Source organism: Aethina tumida, chromosome 3 (assembly GCF_024364675.1).
Source record: "Aethina tumida isolate Nest 87 chromosome 3, icAetTumi1.1, whole genome shotgun sequence".
In the NCBI taxonomy this organism is placed as follows: domain Eukaryota; kingdom Metazoa; phylum Arthropoda; class Insecta; order Coleoptera; family Nitidulidae; genus Aethina; species Aethina tumida.
In genome coordinates, this window is record NC_065437.1 from 28,071,250 (window position 1) to 28,085,539 (window position 14,290).

The following is a 14,290-nucleotide window of genomic DNA, read 5'->3' on the forward strand; positions in this document are numbered from 1 at the left end:
AGGCGTTATGTAGAACTAAACAAGTATAAACGAAAGTATAAAAGGCTTACTTAGATGTTCTGTAGAATATGGCACAACCGTCCACATATTTTCTTTCCGTCTCACCCATGTGCTTGGCACGGGACTTTGGCGAATAAATGCCGTTGTATCCATCTCTTTTGAGCTCAGGGAGGAAGAAGCTGTAGAACTGCTCCATCTCCACTTCTTGTAAATTGATTATGTCAGCACCATAGTGCTTAATTTCGTCCATGATGCCTTTTTTTCTATAATCCCAATTCAAGGCCCAGCTTGGACAGTAACTGTACATTTGTCTTGTAGCATACTTATCACAAAGAACGTTGTAACACATCACAGTAAATATACCTGAAAATGATATAACTAATAGTGTAACACACTGTAAATGACGATGTCGAATACATACAAGTTTGTCTATTGGTTGTGGGTCTGGCTAATGGTATCCACGGTCGAGGTGGTGGTTGAGGGGTTGTTACTGAAAGAAAATTATAACATTTGTTTTATAAAACTTTTTTTTACAGGAAAATTCATTAATTGTCATTCTAAATATCCTATCTAATTTTAATACATTTAAATTGCATACATATGATCTGGTGTGTATTATATATTACATGTCAATATTTTAATATTTTATTATTTGGCCTTTTTTACAAATTTTTTATTGTCTTTTAGATTTTGTTTAAGTTTTAACTATTAGCTCAACCACTCTAGTTTTAACATTTTATTTTTTCTAATACATAATATTTTTCAACTTTTTGGTAAAAATAATAACTATTTTATTCTTTTTAATAATAATTTGAAAAACATCTCAAGAATATACATCTAGTTCGATAAATTATTTTAAGAAATTTTAAAATAATTATTTTTAAAGCTTGGGAGACTAAAACTTAAATGGAACATTTTAAGAAATTTTAAATTAATTACTTTTAAAGCTTGGGAGACTCTAAAACTTAATTTGTTCCATTTAATACAAATATAGTTTTAGAGTCAAAATTGACGGAAACAAATTAATAACTCAAAAATTATTGAGTACAGGTGTAGGACATGATACAACCATTTTATTTTTAATTACATGCAGAACTTAAAAATCCAAAAATATACAGGGTGGTTTAAAGAAAATAACAAAGTTGACGTCACTTTCGGCGAAACCGGAAATAAAATCAAGTTAAATTTGCTATAAAAATTTCAAATCAATACTTTTCCTTTCTCCATAAACTTCTAATAAACAAGTTAGGTGAATGACCCTGTATAAGAACAGAAATAAGTTTATTACTTAAACTAATAAAATTTTACATATAGAGCGACATAAAAATTTTTATGAACTATTAAAATGTTTTAGAATTAAAACTCTAGAATGTTTCACGACGTTAAAAAATGAAGCAAAAGATCACATCTCTTTAAGGTGATTTCAGTACCAATCCTGCGATTAGTGAAACTCAACAAGCCTAAATCGTCAGACCGTAACTGAAACTTTTACATTTCATATTATTTCGTTAGATCAAGCTTTATCTGGCGATTGCTTTCTAATAAAAACTCAGTAAGTAATTGATGCAGGTGAGTTTCTACTGTTAAACCTTTCAAAGATTGCAGCATAATAAATTTAGTATTATTATTATTAAATCGCTGTTGAGCACGTTAATTAAAATAACTAGAATGTTCTGGTTGCTGATTTTTGTGAAAAGTGAAAACGTTTGTGAGATATCAATTTGAAAAATGATAATTGCACATGCCAAAGTTCCATAACGTAACTGAATAGTAAGTTTAAATGCGCGAAGATACATTACAACGAGGCATGCAATAACCATTGTTTTAAGTTATTGTATTTCAAAATTGTGAATTGGATGTTCACAGGCTCCGTTTATTAGCAAGCGCTGTGTGAAAGTAGCACAGCGTACCGCGTCTTATTTTACTTTTACTTTATTGAGGATAAATGAAAAATCGTTTTGTGTCCTTATTGTTGAAATGAAATCGTATGGAGACAAAATTATTTTTGAATTTTATATAAATGCATACATTTTTTGTTTTGTTTGTTTGTTTGAATAACAAAAATTAATTGGGTTTTCTATTTCATTAGTACTGCTGTGCATCAAATTTTCTTTGTCAAGTTAGTGTTTGTTTTGTGGTGGATTTTTCAACGTAAATTCCGTAAAACAATGGATTACTTAATAAATATTCTATCCAGGGAGTCATATAATTTACAAGAACAGGTTTTTCTTCAACCATTATACGAAATCATTACACTACCAATAAAGGAAAGAAGAAAGCTGGTAAGCCGCACAATACACTAATGATAACTATTTATAAATAATTATTTACAGCTAAAATGGGTCTAATGAAATAAAATATTGGTCGATGGCTCGGTCTTCCAAGGTTAAAATTGATGGTGTTTTGGCTTTCAAGAGAATGATTTAGCCTTGAGATTTTAGATATTTGAACTTGACACAGAATTCATTTGGTATACTATTGTTGTTAAGTCCATCAAGTTATAACAAAAGGATATCAATTTTCTTTTGGATAATAATAAGGCCGTTTGTCCAGTGATTCACAATCAGTTTCACAAAGCCTTTTAAATTTGATTATACATTACATTTAATTTCTTTTTCTGATAGTCAACTACTAGACTGTGGAGAAATCATAAAGTAAACAATTATCATGTAACAAACATTTAGACGAAGTCTATCTTGAAAACGTGAACTGAAGGGTCAGTAACATACTGTATGACTTAGAAACCCCGGTTGTCTTCATTGACACAAACTTATTAATGAATTTATTGTTGGTAGTAAGACAGCAATTAGTACTGCATCGTTGTAAACATTTATGGTCCGTTCTTTGCAAAGATGTAATAATAATTCCGTTAGTTTTAAACATGTAAATGTGTAAATTTGAAGTCATTATGTTTTTAAACGTAATTTAACGTGACTAAAATACAGAAATCTTGAAGCTCCTTGACCCACCATAAAATTAAAAAAAATGATGAATGTATACCGATTGTATTTTTTATGGAGACATTATGATTTTCTTTAATTAACTGCATTCCTAAGTGATCACACAAACAGAGTTCCTGTACAGTTTTGGGAGAGGCCCATTTGTAACAAAGTTTAACGAGCTTCGCCGCCCACACGGGCCTTTTGGGTAGCACCACAACTTAATTTACGACCTTCTAAATTCCAGTTCGTTAATCCAATTTAATACCACCAAACAAAACATGTGTAAACACGTACATTTTTAATTTAAATTCAACAAAAGCAGCAAACCGAAAAAGGACTTAAACTCAACTCCTTCGGAACAATTGCATCAGAAGCAGGAACTGACCCGGCTCGCACCATATAAGAAGTACCAGTAAGTCATCGGTCACTTTTTGCACGGCCGTTTATTTTCTCGAACAAACAAACCAATTCTTTCTTGTCCATTTGTTTACGTCGAATCGGGTCCAACTATCTCGGTGCAGTCAGTTGTCATCTTAATAAGCAGCATCCATCACGACAGATGCCTGAGAAACTGACACGCTCCTCTTTATGCAAAGCAATATCTTAATATGCATGTTAAGTAGGACTAGACGTTCTTGCATTAACCTTTCGACCCAATAAACAGCCACCGGACCGGCGAAAATGTGCCGGACGCCCACTTTCGCTATGCGGAAAGAATGGTGGGCGCCCAAAATAAATCACGACGATCGCGAATACCTTGGCCAGGTTCGGCAATAAAAATTTAATAGCCGGATTATAGGTCGAATCAACGCAGCAGTTATTAAAAATACTCCGTGGCCGAACTGAACCGGTCCTTACGCTGCCCAGTGTTTAGGGTCATTCACAGCAGGTTTGTTGACAAACATTTTTTCTTAACGTATATTGGATATTTTTTTGTTTAAAATCCAATTAAAACTATTAACAGTACCGCGAACGCCGTTTGCAATAAATCAAGAAATAAATATGAAAATGTTGAGGCCATTAAATATACGGTTATCAATTAACGCCGTTTCCGGACTGAAATTTTATGCAAAAACATGTGTAATTTAATAACAATCGGTGTGCGACGCTGATGTGCATCATTTGTGATTAATAAACTGTTAGCAAAAGTGCAAAACGAGACGTTTCCTTCTTTAAATGAGACTATGAAGTGGGCAAGGATTAATTACAGTCTAATTCTTATAAACGAACGTTTTCGTTATTCACCTTACGTTGCTCATTAACTTAAGAACGTAATGATTTTTTTGTAAAATTATGTGATAAATTGAACAATTATAAAATATTAATTTATTTTATGTTGCGTGTATGTTTAATAATGAATTAATCACTATATTTTAATTTTGTTTTACCGTTTCAAAACGACATCCTCTTGCGGCCATGATATTAAAAAATTTACCTGTAACAAAAAGAAAAAATTAATATACGTAATTATTAAAGAACATACATATTTTTTTTAATTTATTTCCACTTTTAGACTGATATTATCATGCAAAATCGTTTGTTTTCAATTATTTATACCTTAAACAGTTAAGGTAATTAATTACACATTCAAAATAAAAAGGATACAGTATTATCGGTGCGTTTTATCCTTGACTTTTGAACAATTTATTACGATTATAAAGAAACAAACAATTTCCTTTTAAATTTTTATGTTTATGCATATCTAATATAACGTAAACATAACGTTTATGGAATTATTGACATAACTAGAATTAATCAATCCAACTAGAAAACAGTTAAACACAAGGAACTCAACCTGAAAAATTGAAGTGCTCCAATTTATAATTAATCAAACATTTTTTCGAATCACTTACGCATTTCTTTATCGTAAACATTTTTGTAATTTAAAACTAGTGTAATTATGTTGATTTGATTCAATGTCAACCTTGAATTTAATAATACACTTAATTTATACACATAATGACTATTAAACCTATATAAGGCAACTCTTTTAATACTTGGCGCTAAATTGTAATGAAGGTCTAATTTACGGAAAATAATATCCTCAATAAATTCTATGTATGATTTGTCAAATACAATTATACAATTAATTACCTTCTGTTTATGTCGACTAAAACATATTTATACACATGAGTGTTTGTTTAACCTTTTCCACAACAAACAATGAAAAGTATTTACCCAAGACAAATCTTTGAACCAAAGTAGTTTCACGTCGAAGAATATAAGACCGAAGAAAGAAAAGTATGTACAATCAAAAGTGTTCATTGTTTATTGCACTTTTATAAAAAACAGTTCCTCAATAATAAATTATTTGTATTTATTTTTCCAAAACAATGAATTAAAACAAAATCAAAGAATATATGAACCAAGAAAAAAAAAAAAGTTTTGAGTATATCATATCTGAAATACAAGCTTGTAAAATCAAGAATATTTGTTTATTGTTCATTGGACTTTTACAAAATCAAATATTTTGGATAACATGTAAGTACCTCGCCATAATTATAGCAACTTTATACTTTCTCTGTAAATTTTAATCTATTATTTACTAGCAGTTTTGTTTCATATTATTATTTAACCAATGATCGTAGCAAAACTGTAAGAAAAGTTATAAACTAATTAAGTGGTAACTACGAAAAAATTCGAAAACACTGGATAATTCGAATGTCAAAAAACAACAGGAAATGGGACTTGTTGAAACTAGTACAAGGACAGTGAGTAGATAATTAGTTGATGAGCGTTCGTTTGACCCCAGATCTACAAGAAAACCCTGGATTCTATTAAAAATGTATTCCAATTTTAACTTGTTTAGGATCATATTCACTGGAGTACCACTCAGTGGGGGCGAGTACTTTTTAGTGTTGAGTCTAAATTTAATTAATTATATAGAGAATACCTAAACTGAGTGCACAAAATTTAACCACATATTCTTGATCTCAAAATAAACTTATTTGTCCCAATTTACCTATATATCAATATGCTTCCTAAGAGAGATATAGGTCTTCAAAGGCTCTTCCAGTTGCAGTTATGCTCTACGTAATGGATCGTACAAAATTCTAAATCAATTTTGATTTTTTAATATTTGTATACAAGGAGTTTGAATTAAACATGTATATTATTACATATATTAGAATATTCGATCTCCTAGAATTTATGAGGTGAAACTTCAAGTTTAACAAGAGGATAAAACTTTTAAAATTTCGTATTGTGATGTTAAAGTTAAAATAAACTTACATATAGAAATGTTAAGGGACTTTTAAGCTCCTCCTCATCCCATCCAACATACCCGTAAGTTTTTAAATCATTTCACCTTTGTTAGTTTCTGAGATACATTCTTCAGTAACCAACATTTGAAGACCTGTATCTCTCTAAATTGGGTCGAATCGGCCTATTTTGAGGTCATGAATATGATGGTTCACTTTATCTTAAACATCTTACAAGGACAAAACCGACTAAAAAAAAACCCTCTCCGGGCACCGATCCGAAGATCATGGCCTAAGAGTATAACCATATAGGTTTAGGAAAATAGAGAGAAGGAAAAAATTAAAAAGGTTTGCAGCTAACCGCCACATACTAAAGAAAAGATGTCCCAAAGAAAGGACAAAACCACACAAAAAGTTTGTTATATCACAGTGAAACTTGGTGATGGTTTAATTATACTATGGGGAATGCTTGAAGTCTGGAGAGTGATTATGTACAGGTATATATTAAACAATAATTTGCTTTTATATATTCATATAATGAATAAATAATGCTCTTAATGAATGTGTTTCATTATGAAAACTATTCCAAACACGAATCCAAAATTTTGACGAAATGGTTAAAATATCAAAGCATTTTTGTTTTTCGTCTTGCTCGTCCCAATCTCATTCCCATCAACCCTATAGAAAACATGAAAGATCCAACCATTATAACTAAAAATTTTACAAATTTAATCATCACAGCAATTCGAGAAGCTTAAAGAAATCTAAACTTTTCGTCTATTCGGAAAATGATCCAATCTGCCACGGAGATTGGCCAAAATTATAAATAAAAGAGGATACTATACAAAATGATATAACATAGAATTAATCATTAAAAATCTCTTTCAAAATTAAAGCTCATTTCATAAAAATATATATTTTTTATAGTTTTTATAAACAACAATAGTAAATTAATATTATTTTAACAGTCTTTTATTAAAGAGTTATGGCTGAAGTATTTAATATTTTAAAGTTGCAATAATAATGATCACTATTGTATAAAAAAATAAAAATGTTAGTTTATTATTTATTGAAATGTTTCCACAATAATAATCATTTTATATTTAATTTCCCAAGACGATGTATTGAAACAAAATAGTTTAACATCGAAGAAACTATGACCCAAGACAAAAATAAACGTTTAAGATATTATCAATATAAAATACGAGCATATAAAATCAAGAGAGTTTGTTTATTGTTGATTGGATTGCTACTCCACACCAGTAAATTAAAAAAGGTTATTTCCCCAAGACGATTCGTTGAACCAAAATAGTTTCACATCGAAGATCGTATGGCCGAAGACAAAAAAGAAATGTTTTGGGTAATACGTATCCACGTTGGACTAACGAGATTCTTTTGTTGAGCGCACTTTCTTGCACAGTCATCGCACTATTCATATCTGCATATAATGCCCTCCGCGGTTCAACCCGTGGCTGAGAGGCCGGAATAAAAATCGCCAGAACGAAACGAGTGGGTTATTTCATCCTTCTTAATCCGCCATCAGTCGCCTCGACGAAATTCCGAGAAACGATCGTAATAATAGACGCTGATAATAATAAAAAATCCCTTCGAGAAGATTAGCTGCATTGTTGTTTAGCCTGTGTGTGCCGTGTTGCATTCCCAACCGAGGAGATTATTTGATTCGCTGATACGTCTAATTAGGCGGAGGTTAGGAGTGACAGATAAATCACTGTGTTTTGCAATAATTACTGTTAATTAAATACTTTTTTTCGCAGCGCCCGGCCACAGAAAGGAGAGAGCGTCTCGATGCAGGTTTTGCTAATAAGGAATTTCCGATGTGTGGCTTTTGATGTAATATTTTTAGTGGTTGGAGATGAAAAAACCCATTAAAAAAAACTAATGTATTCGAGATAGTGGATTGAGATAGATCACTTCCAGTCAAAATCAATGTTCTTATTTATGCGTTTTCAGATGTGTTCCACGATAAACATATTAACTGGGTTTATTCGATGAATTTTAACATCTAGATGCCGGTAAATAACCCACCATCTGGCTAATGACTATACTCACGGCATATAAAATATATATTCAAAGAACCAGTCATTTAATATACACTTCCACTTTCTATTTCGTCTTTGGTATCCCATCGTCTTTGTCCTAACAAAGTACAACGATAATTGGTTACCGGTTTGTAACCTTTTATTATTGCGTCTATGTCTCACGTGAAATGTTATTTTATGCATTTAAGCACCAAAATCGTGTACAACTATATTTGGACAATCGCAAATATCATAATACAATATAAACATGAGTAAACTTAATCGTGACCGCAAAAACAATTTAATTCTCTCATTGCACACATTATTGAGCAATCGATAAATCTCCCATGTATAATTAAATAAATTTTCTCAGTCCACTAAATCATAATCCAGACCGCCACTGAGGAAGAACATTTTTCACATTGTCCAATGCCGATGTTTTATTGGCTACACCTGATCGCAAGAACCAACAACCAGATATGCTGTTTGTGCAATATATTCCGGATTATAAATGCGGTCTAATGGCCGTTCTTCCGCATTAGTGAATTATGTAAAATTACAAGATCAGATGCCAAGGACAGAACTAAATTGATGCCTGTGTTGTCGTCGGGATCACGAATTAAAAATTTATGAGCAACGACGATTGGCAGATTTAATTATTACATATTACTGCGCTGTAAAGCACATTAATACAGAACCGGTTGAACTTCGCATTGGTTGATTTGTTACAATTTATCAACAACCACTTATGTATTATCATTAAAAACACACTCTAGACAGAACTGATAGAAATTTAAATAAACTTGGACTTTAATTTGTTTAACGTCACATAAATTAGAAATAATTACGGTCAATTTTGATTAATTAATTGAGAAATGAAAACTGTTCAACGAACATTCGAACGAACGTTTCCTCTGAATGGTGCCTTCGATTAAACGAAACGTGATAAGAATGCAAAGTGCTCCAAAATAGGATGTTGGGTCCATTCTAGAGAAAGTGCACTACATCGTGCACATAAAAGATTCTAAGCAGCTGTTAGACATTTGCTCCACTTTTAAATTGGCAAGTTTCACTTTATCCAACGACAACAACTTAACTTTACAATTCTTTGTTAACTTCAATAACCCTCTAAAACAACTCAAACTTATAAAATTTTTAAAAATAATCATTAATTATTTACAATTAAATGCGATTTTCAAAAAAAAAAAAATGATTCGTGACTTAAATCGGAATAGAAAGTACCTACTTAAGTCAAACAATGAAAATGTTTTCCTTTCCATGCGTAAATTAAAATTAATTCCTCATTCATGGGAAATGGGTTTGTATTAAATTGTGATAATTCGTTCGAAAACAATAAATAATGGAGGTTAATTATTGTGCATTCTAAAATGTAAATATGCAGTTAATAAGAGAAATGTATCGGGCACATAAAAATTAAATTACAGGTACAGTTGATAAGTACATACTCTTCTGGTAATAACAAAATTTATAGCGTTCCAATGTAAAGACTAATAACTACCTGAGTACTGTTTCGTGCAGTAATTTCTTCAAGTAATTCGAAAGTCAATTACCGCAAGATTAAATTCAATAATCGCTAATTAACATGAAAATAATGGTAATAAAATTTTGTTTGTTTTACATATACTCCATGAAAAACTATTAAGTGTTATTGAATCTTATTAGTCTTAGCTTTGGTTGGTTTCAGACATATAAAAATTATTATGGGCTGTAACAGGATAATTGATTTTCTTACATAATGTAACGTAGGATCCAGGAAACAGCATTAACAACATTCTACAGAGTATTTATCCTTCCTCTCAGCCCATTATTATCGTTATTACGAATTTTCATTAAAACAAAAAGGGAAATCGAAATGCTGCGGCAATAATGCACGTCCAACCCGGAAATGGCTAATTGAAAAACTCGTCGACTTTATGAATTACCCAGACGTAACGCAGAATTTTCCGCATATCTGCGTTTTTATTCATTTCGATTAGTTGGGAAAGGAATCCCGTCTAGTGACGGTCAGGTTTATATGAAATCTCAATGATAGCAAGTGAGGCATCCGCGAGGTCGACTACATTCTACAATCTACATTATAAACAATGTGAATGTTCTAATAATCAAATACGAGGGTGTGGGAGCAAACCGGCACCACAATGACCATGTTCGAAGTAGAAGATACGGTGACATTGTTTTACAGAAGCCACAACATCTAAAGAATGTGGATGTAGTATGTAGAAGTTAATTGTCTCCTGGGATGTTAAAAATGTTTGCTATCAAAAAAAAAGAATGTGACTATCATTTTTTTTAATGTTGTTTCATTTGTACCACAAGCGAAACAGCTTCTTTAAGGCATTTGGAAATACAGCCATGGTCAAAAGTATGAGTAATTTAAAAAGGATTTAATCGGGCTCCGTTTAATGGTATTTATTGTTACTTTTATCATTAAAAAAAGTTAATCCAGGCGAATTACACTTGCCCAGTATAGAAATAAATCGAAATCTTGGAAATCATTAACTTCTTGCGATTTCATTTTAAAACAAGCATTACTTGGTGATTCATTAAGAAATCGTAGAAAAGTTCTTCAGACCAGGAAGCAGATATCCCTGTCTGTAAAAATTGGTGGAGCAGTGAAATCTTGTTTAAAAGGATGTAAGGCCCGAATTAAATCGTGATTTTCTAGGAGAAGTGAGGAGACTAATTTAGAAGGGGTTTAAAGTCAAATGTACTGCAGAGAAGAAAATTAGCCAATAATAAATTTTATAAAAAAATTACATATTCATAAATCTATGGAAAAATTAAAAATCATATTCTTTTTATGAATTATTTTTTTAAATCAAATAGTCTACCCAATAAACTGTCAAAAATGGCACAAATTGTATTATTTTTTAAGAATATATAAATATATGTATATCAATATCAGAAACCCATTTTTAACAAAAATTAACTATGGTAACAAAGTAAAATTACAAAAAAATTAATCAATTATAAGCATTTTTAGTCTTATTTCAACTAAAGACATGTTTATAGAGTTCCTTATACTTTTGGCCAAGATTTATAATACATACAGTTTCCATATTTGTGTTCACCAGAAACACATTCCCAAAGCGAGGTTCTCAGACGTAAGGCACACGGAAATATGGAAATATCGTCCGTGACCCAGTGGGTCACCCTAATATGCAAACCGCGGAGCCCGTCGTGACTCACAAACGCCATTAGATATAAATTTAATTTGGTTTGACGTGGCAAAAAATGCAACACCTGTATTAAGACGGTGGAAAAATGACGGTAAATTATATTGGGTCTAATAACTGCCATAGAGCGAATACATTGCGGCTAATGCCGTGTCAAGGTATGTTGTACATGATCAATTATTGTGGTTTATAATGTTAACTGTTTAAAGTTTAATTTACACCGCGTTATCTGCGACTTGATTTATCGACGCGCCACAATGATATTGGCCGTGCGGGTTATTCTAATAATTCCTTGGTAATTGTTCTTAAATGAATGCAACTTCCTTCTCGATGGCAGATTAATCTCTATAATCCAATTAATTAACGTTCCCTACGTATTATAAATTGGATTTATCACATTTTCGTGACTGCATGCGAAACAGGCTTGAAGGGCAGTCGCAGACCTTTTACGACGAACAGGCAACGGCTGAAAGTTCAGGTTGCGCAATGCTGAGTACGGGGTAGAGCAAAGACACGGAGCACTTCTATTGTAATCGGCACCTACGCAGTTTTCTTGTGTTTTAAAATTTATGAACCGATCTGCCTTCGTGCATAATTTCATTAAGGAAAAATCCAGACGTGAATTATAGTCTTAACATGTTTCAATGAGCCATTGTTGTGTTACTTTACAAGGATGCGTCCGAGTCGCAACTGATCGAGAGCACATTGCAACGCTTCCATTGGTTTCGTGATCTACGAATTTAACAAATCGTTTAAAACCGTTACAATATTCTTATAATAACAGAAAAAGTCCACGGATGCTGTTACCTTTTTTTTAATTTTTGAACAACCAGTTCAAAGACAGTTTATTACGATTTCCTCTTTTATTTGGCATTCACGGTGATAATTGAGATTTTTCGCACCACTTTCACATTCCGTTGTGAATAAATAACATGTTTTATGAAACAATGTTGGGTTATTATTAGGATTACAGTTTTTATAAACGAACTTGACATTAACCGGAACAATATTGTGGTTTTTATAAAATGACTAGGATTAAAATCGTTTAGGAATAAAAACACTCATATGACCATGATCTTTATTAGTCACAGGTTAAATTATAACGTGCAATAGTGACTAAAAATCCGATATTCATAATAAATATAGAATTATAATGAAATTTTAATTTACTTAGTTAGGAATAAGATGAAATATAATAAGATTCTGACACTTATAATTCTTATGTTATAATAATATTTCTTAAAAATAGTAATTATATTATTATATTAGTAATTAGTCAATTAATAAAAAATATTATTCTTCAAAAATAGTATTAATAATTTTAAAATAAAGTAATATAAATTAAGAAACTTTAAAATATACTCAATATATGTTAGTTATTTTAAATAAATATTTCATAATTAAAGAAATTAAGAGAGATTAAATAAAGAATGTATCAGGATATTTATATATTTAAATTTGTTCTATTAATTATTTTAAAAAGATCTTTCACGCTTAAAAAGGAAATAATAAAAAAATATTATTTACAAAAAATAAGTTAAAAAATAATCTATTGAAATAATTTTGAATATAGATCATAAACTATATTAATAATATTGATAATAAGTATAATAAATTTGATAATTTGGTAATTTTTTTATATACATAAAATTATTTATTTAGATTTTCTATTGAGTTATAATCAGCCTCATCAAAAAATATTTATTTAGATTTATTACTGAATTACAATAAGCCTCATTAAATAATCTATCAATAATAAAATATAGCCTCAGTATATAATATCATTATATCTATTAGTTAATTTAAAGAAATGTTTCATAATTAAAGAAATTAAGAGAGATTCCAGAAAGAGTAAGTTATAAAATTAATTAAAATTGAAATAATTTTAAAAATCAACAAACAATGAAAATTTGATAATTTTTCAGATAAGTACCTATTTTTGTAGATTGATTTTTTTGTATTAATGAAAATGTTTAGTAATTAAGAAAGAATAAATCAAAAAATAATTTAAATATTTGCTTATTGCTTATTTTTTTTTTTTTTTTGCTTTTTGTACATTTACAAAACATTATCACATTTATTTTTATAACCAAACATGAGCAATGTGTGCGAGGATGACGGGCGTAGCACATCAATGATATGAACTGTGATTAAACAGAAGGAGTTGATACAGGCTAAGGGCTAATTGCTTTGAGATACGAGCAATTTGACATAAGAGTAAGGCTACGGAACGAATTAAATTCATATGTCGAGATACCACTGTATTTTAAAGAAATATTTCATAATTAAATAAATTTACGGAGATTAAAGAAAAAATAAGTTAAAAAAATAATTATAAACTGAACTAATTTAAAAAAATCAAATAATGTACATCACAAACAATAAAAATTTGACATTTTTTTTTATTTTAAAGCAATTTTTAATAATCAAATGAAAACGAAGTTAAAAAATAAATAGATTCTGGATTTTTTCGTTACAATCAAATAAATACTGATGACAACAAATGTTAAAAATTTAATAATTTTTCAGTTGTTTGTTAATTTTTAATATATTCAGAAACTTTTATATTATAATCAGTATTATTAACAAAAATAATATTATTAAAAAAACAGTAATATGAATTTTAATAATTTTGAATAATATTGATAACAAATAAAATATTTGATAATTTATCAGATTTTTGATATATTTAAAATTATTCTTTTAATTATTTAAAAAAATCTTTCGCAGTTAAATATTAATCAAAAAAATAGTATAAATTTAAATATTTTTTAAAATGAGGTAATATAAATAATGACAATTTAAGAATTTTTATCAATTTTTGATATGTTTATTAATTATTTTAAAGAAACATTTCATAATTAAAGATATAAAGAGAGAGAAAAATAATTATTATAATAATTACACAAACT

The 14,290-nt window shown here is 29.8% G+C and overlaps 1 protein-coding gene across 2 annotated transcripts in view; it reads right to left on the minus strand.

Annotated features, from left to right (window-relative positions):
• Nucleotides 1-14,290, minus strand: part of LOC109596628 (CCR4-NOT transcription complex subunit 6) — a 98,675-nt gene that overhangs the window by 3,586 nt on the left and 80,799 nt on the right. For both annotated transcript variants that reach the window (XM_020012197.2, XM_049965685.1), the window contains exons 4-5: nucleotides 422-490; nucleotides 51-363 (exon numbers count right to left, since the gene is read on the minus strand). In XM_020012197.2, the coding sequence (XP_019867756.1) occupies nucleotides 51-363; nucleotides 422-490 (382 nt within the window). The remainder of the gene's footprint in view (nucleotides 1-50; nucleotides 364-421; nucleotides 491-14,290) is intronic.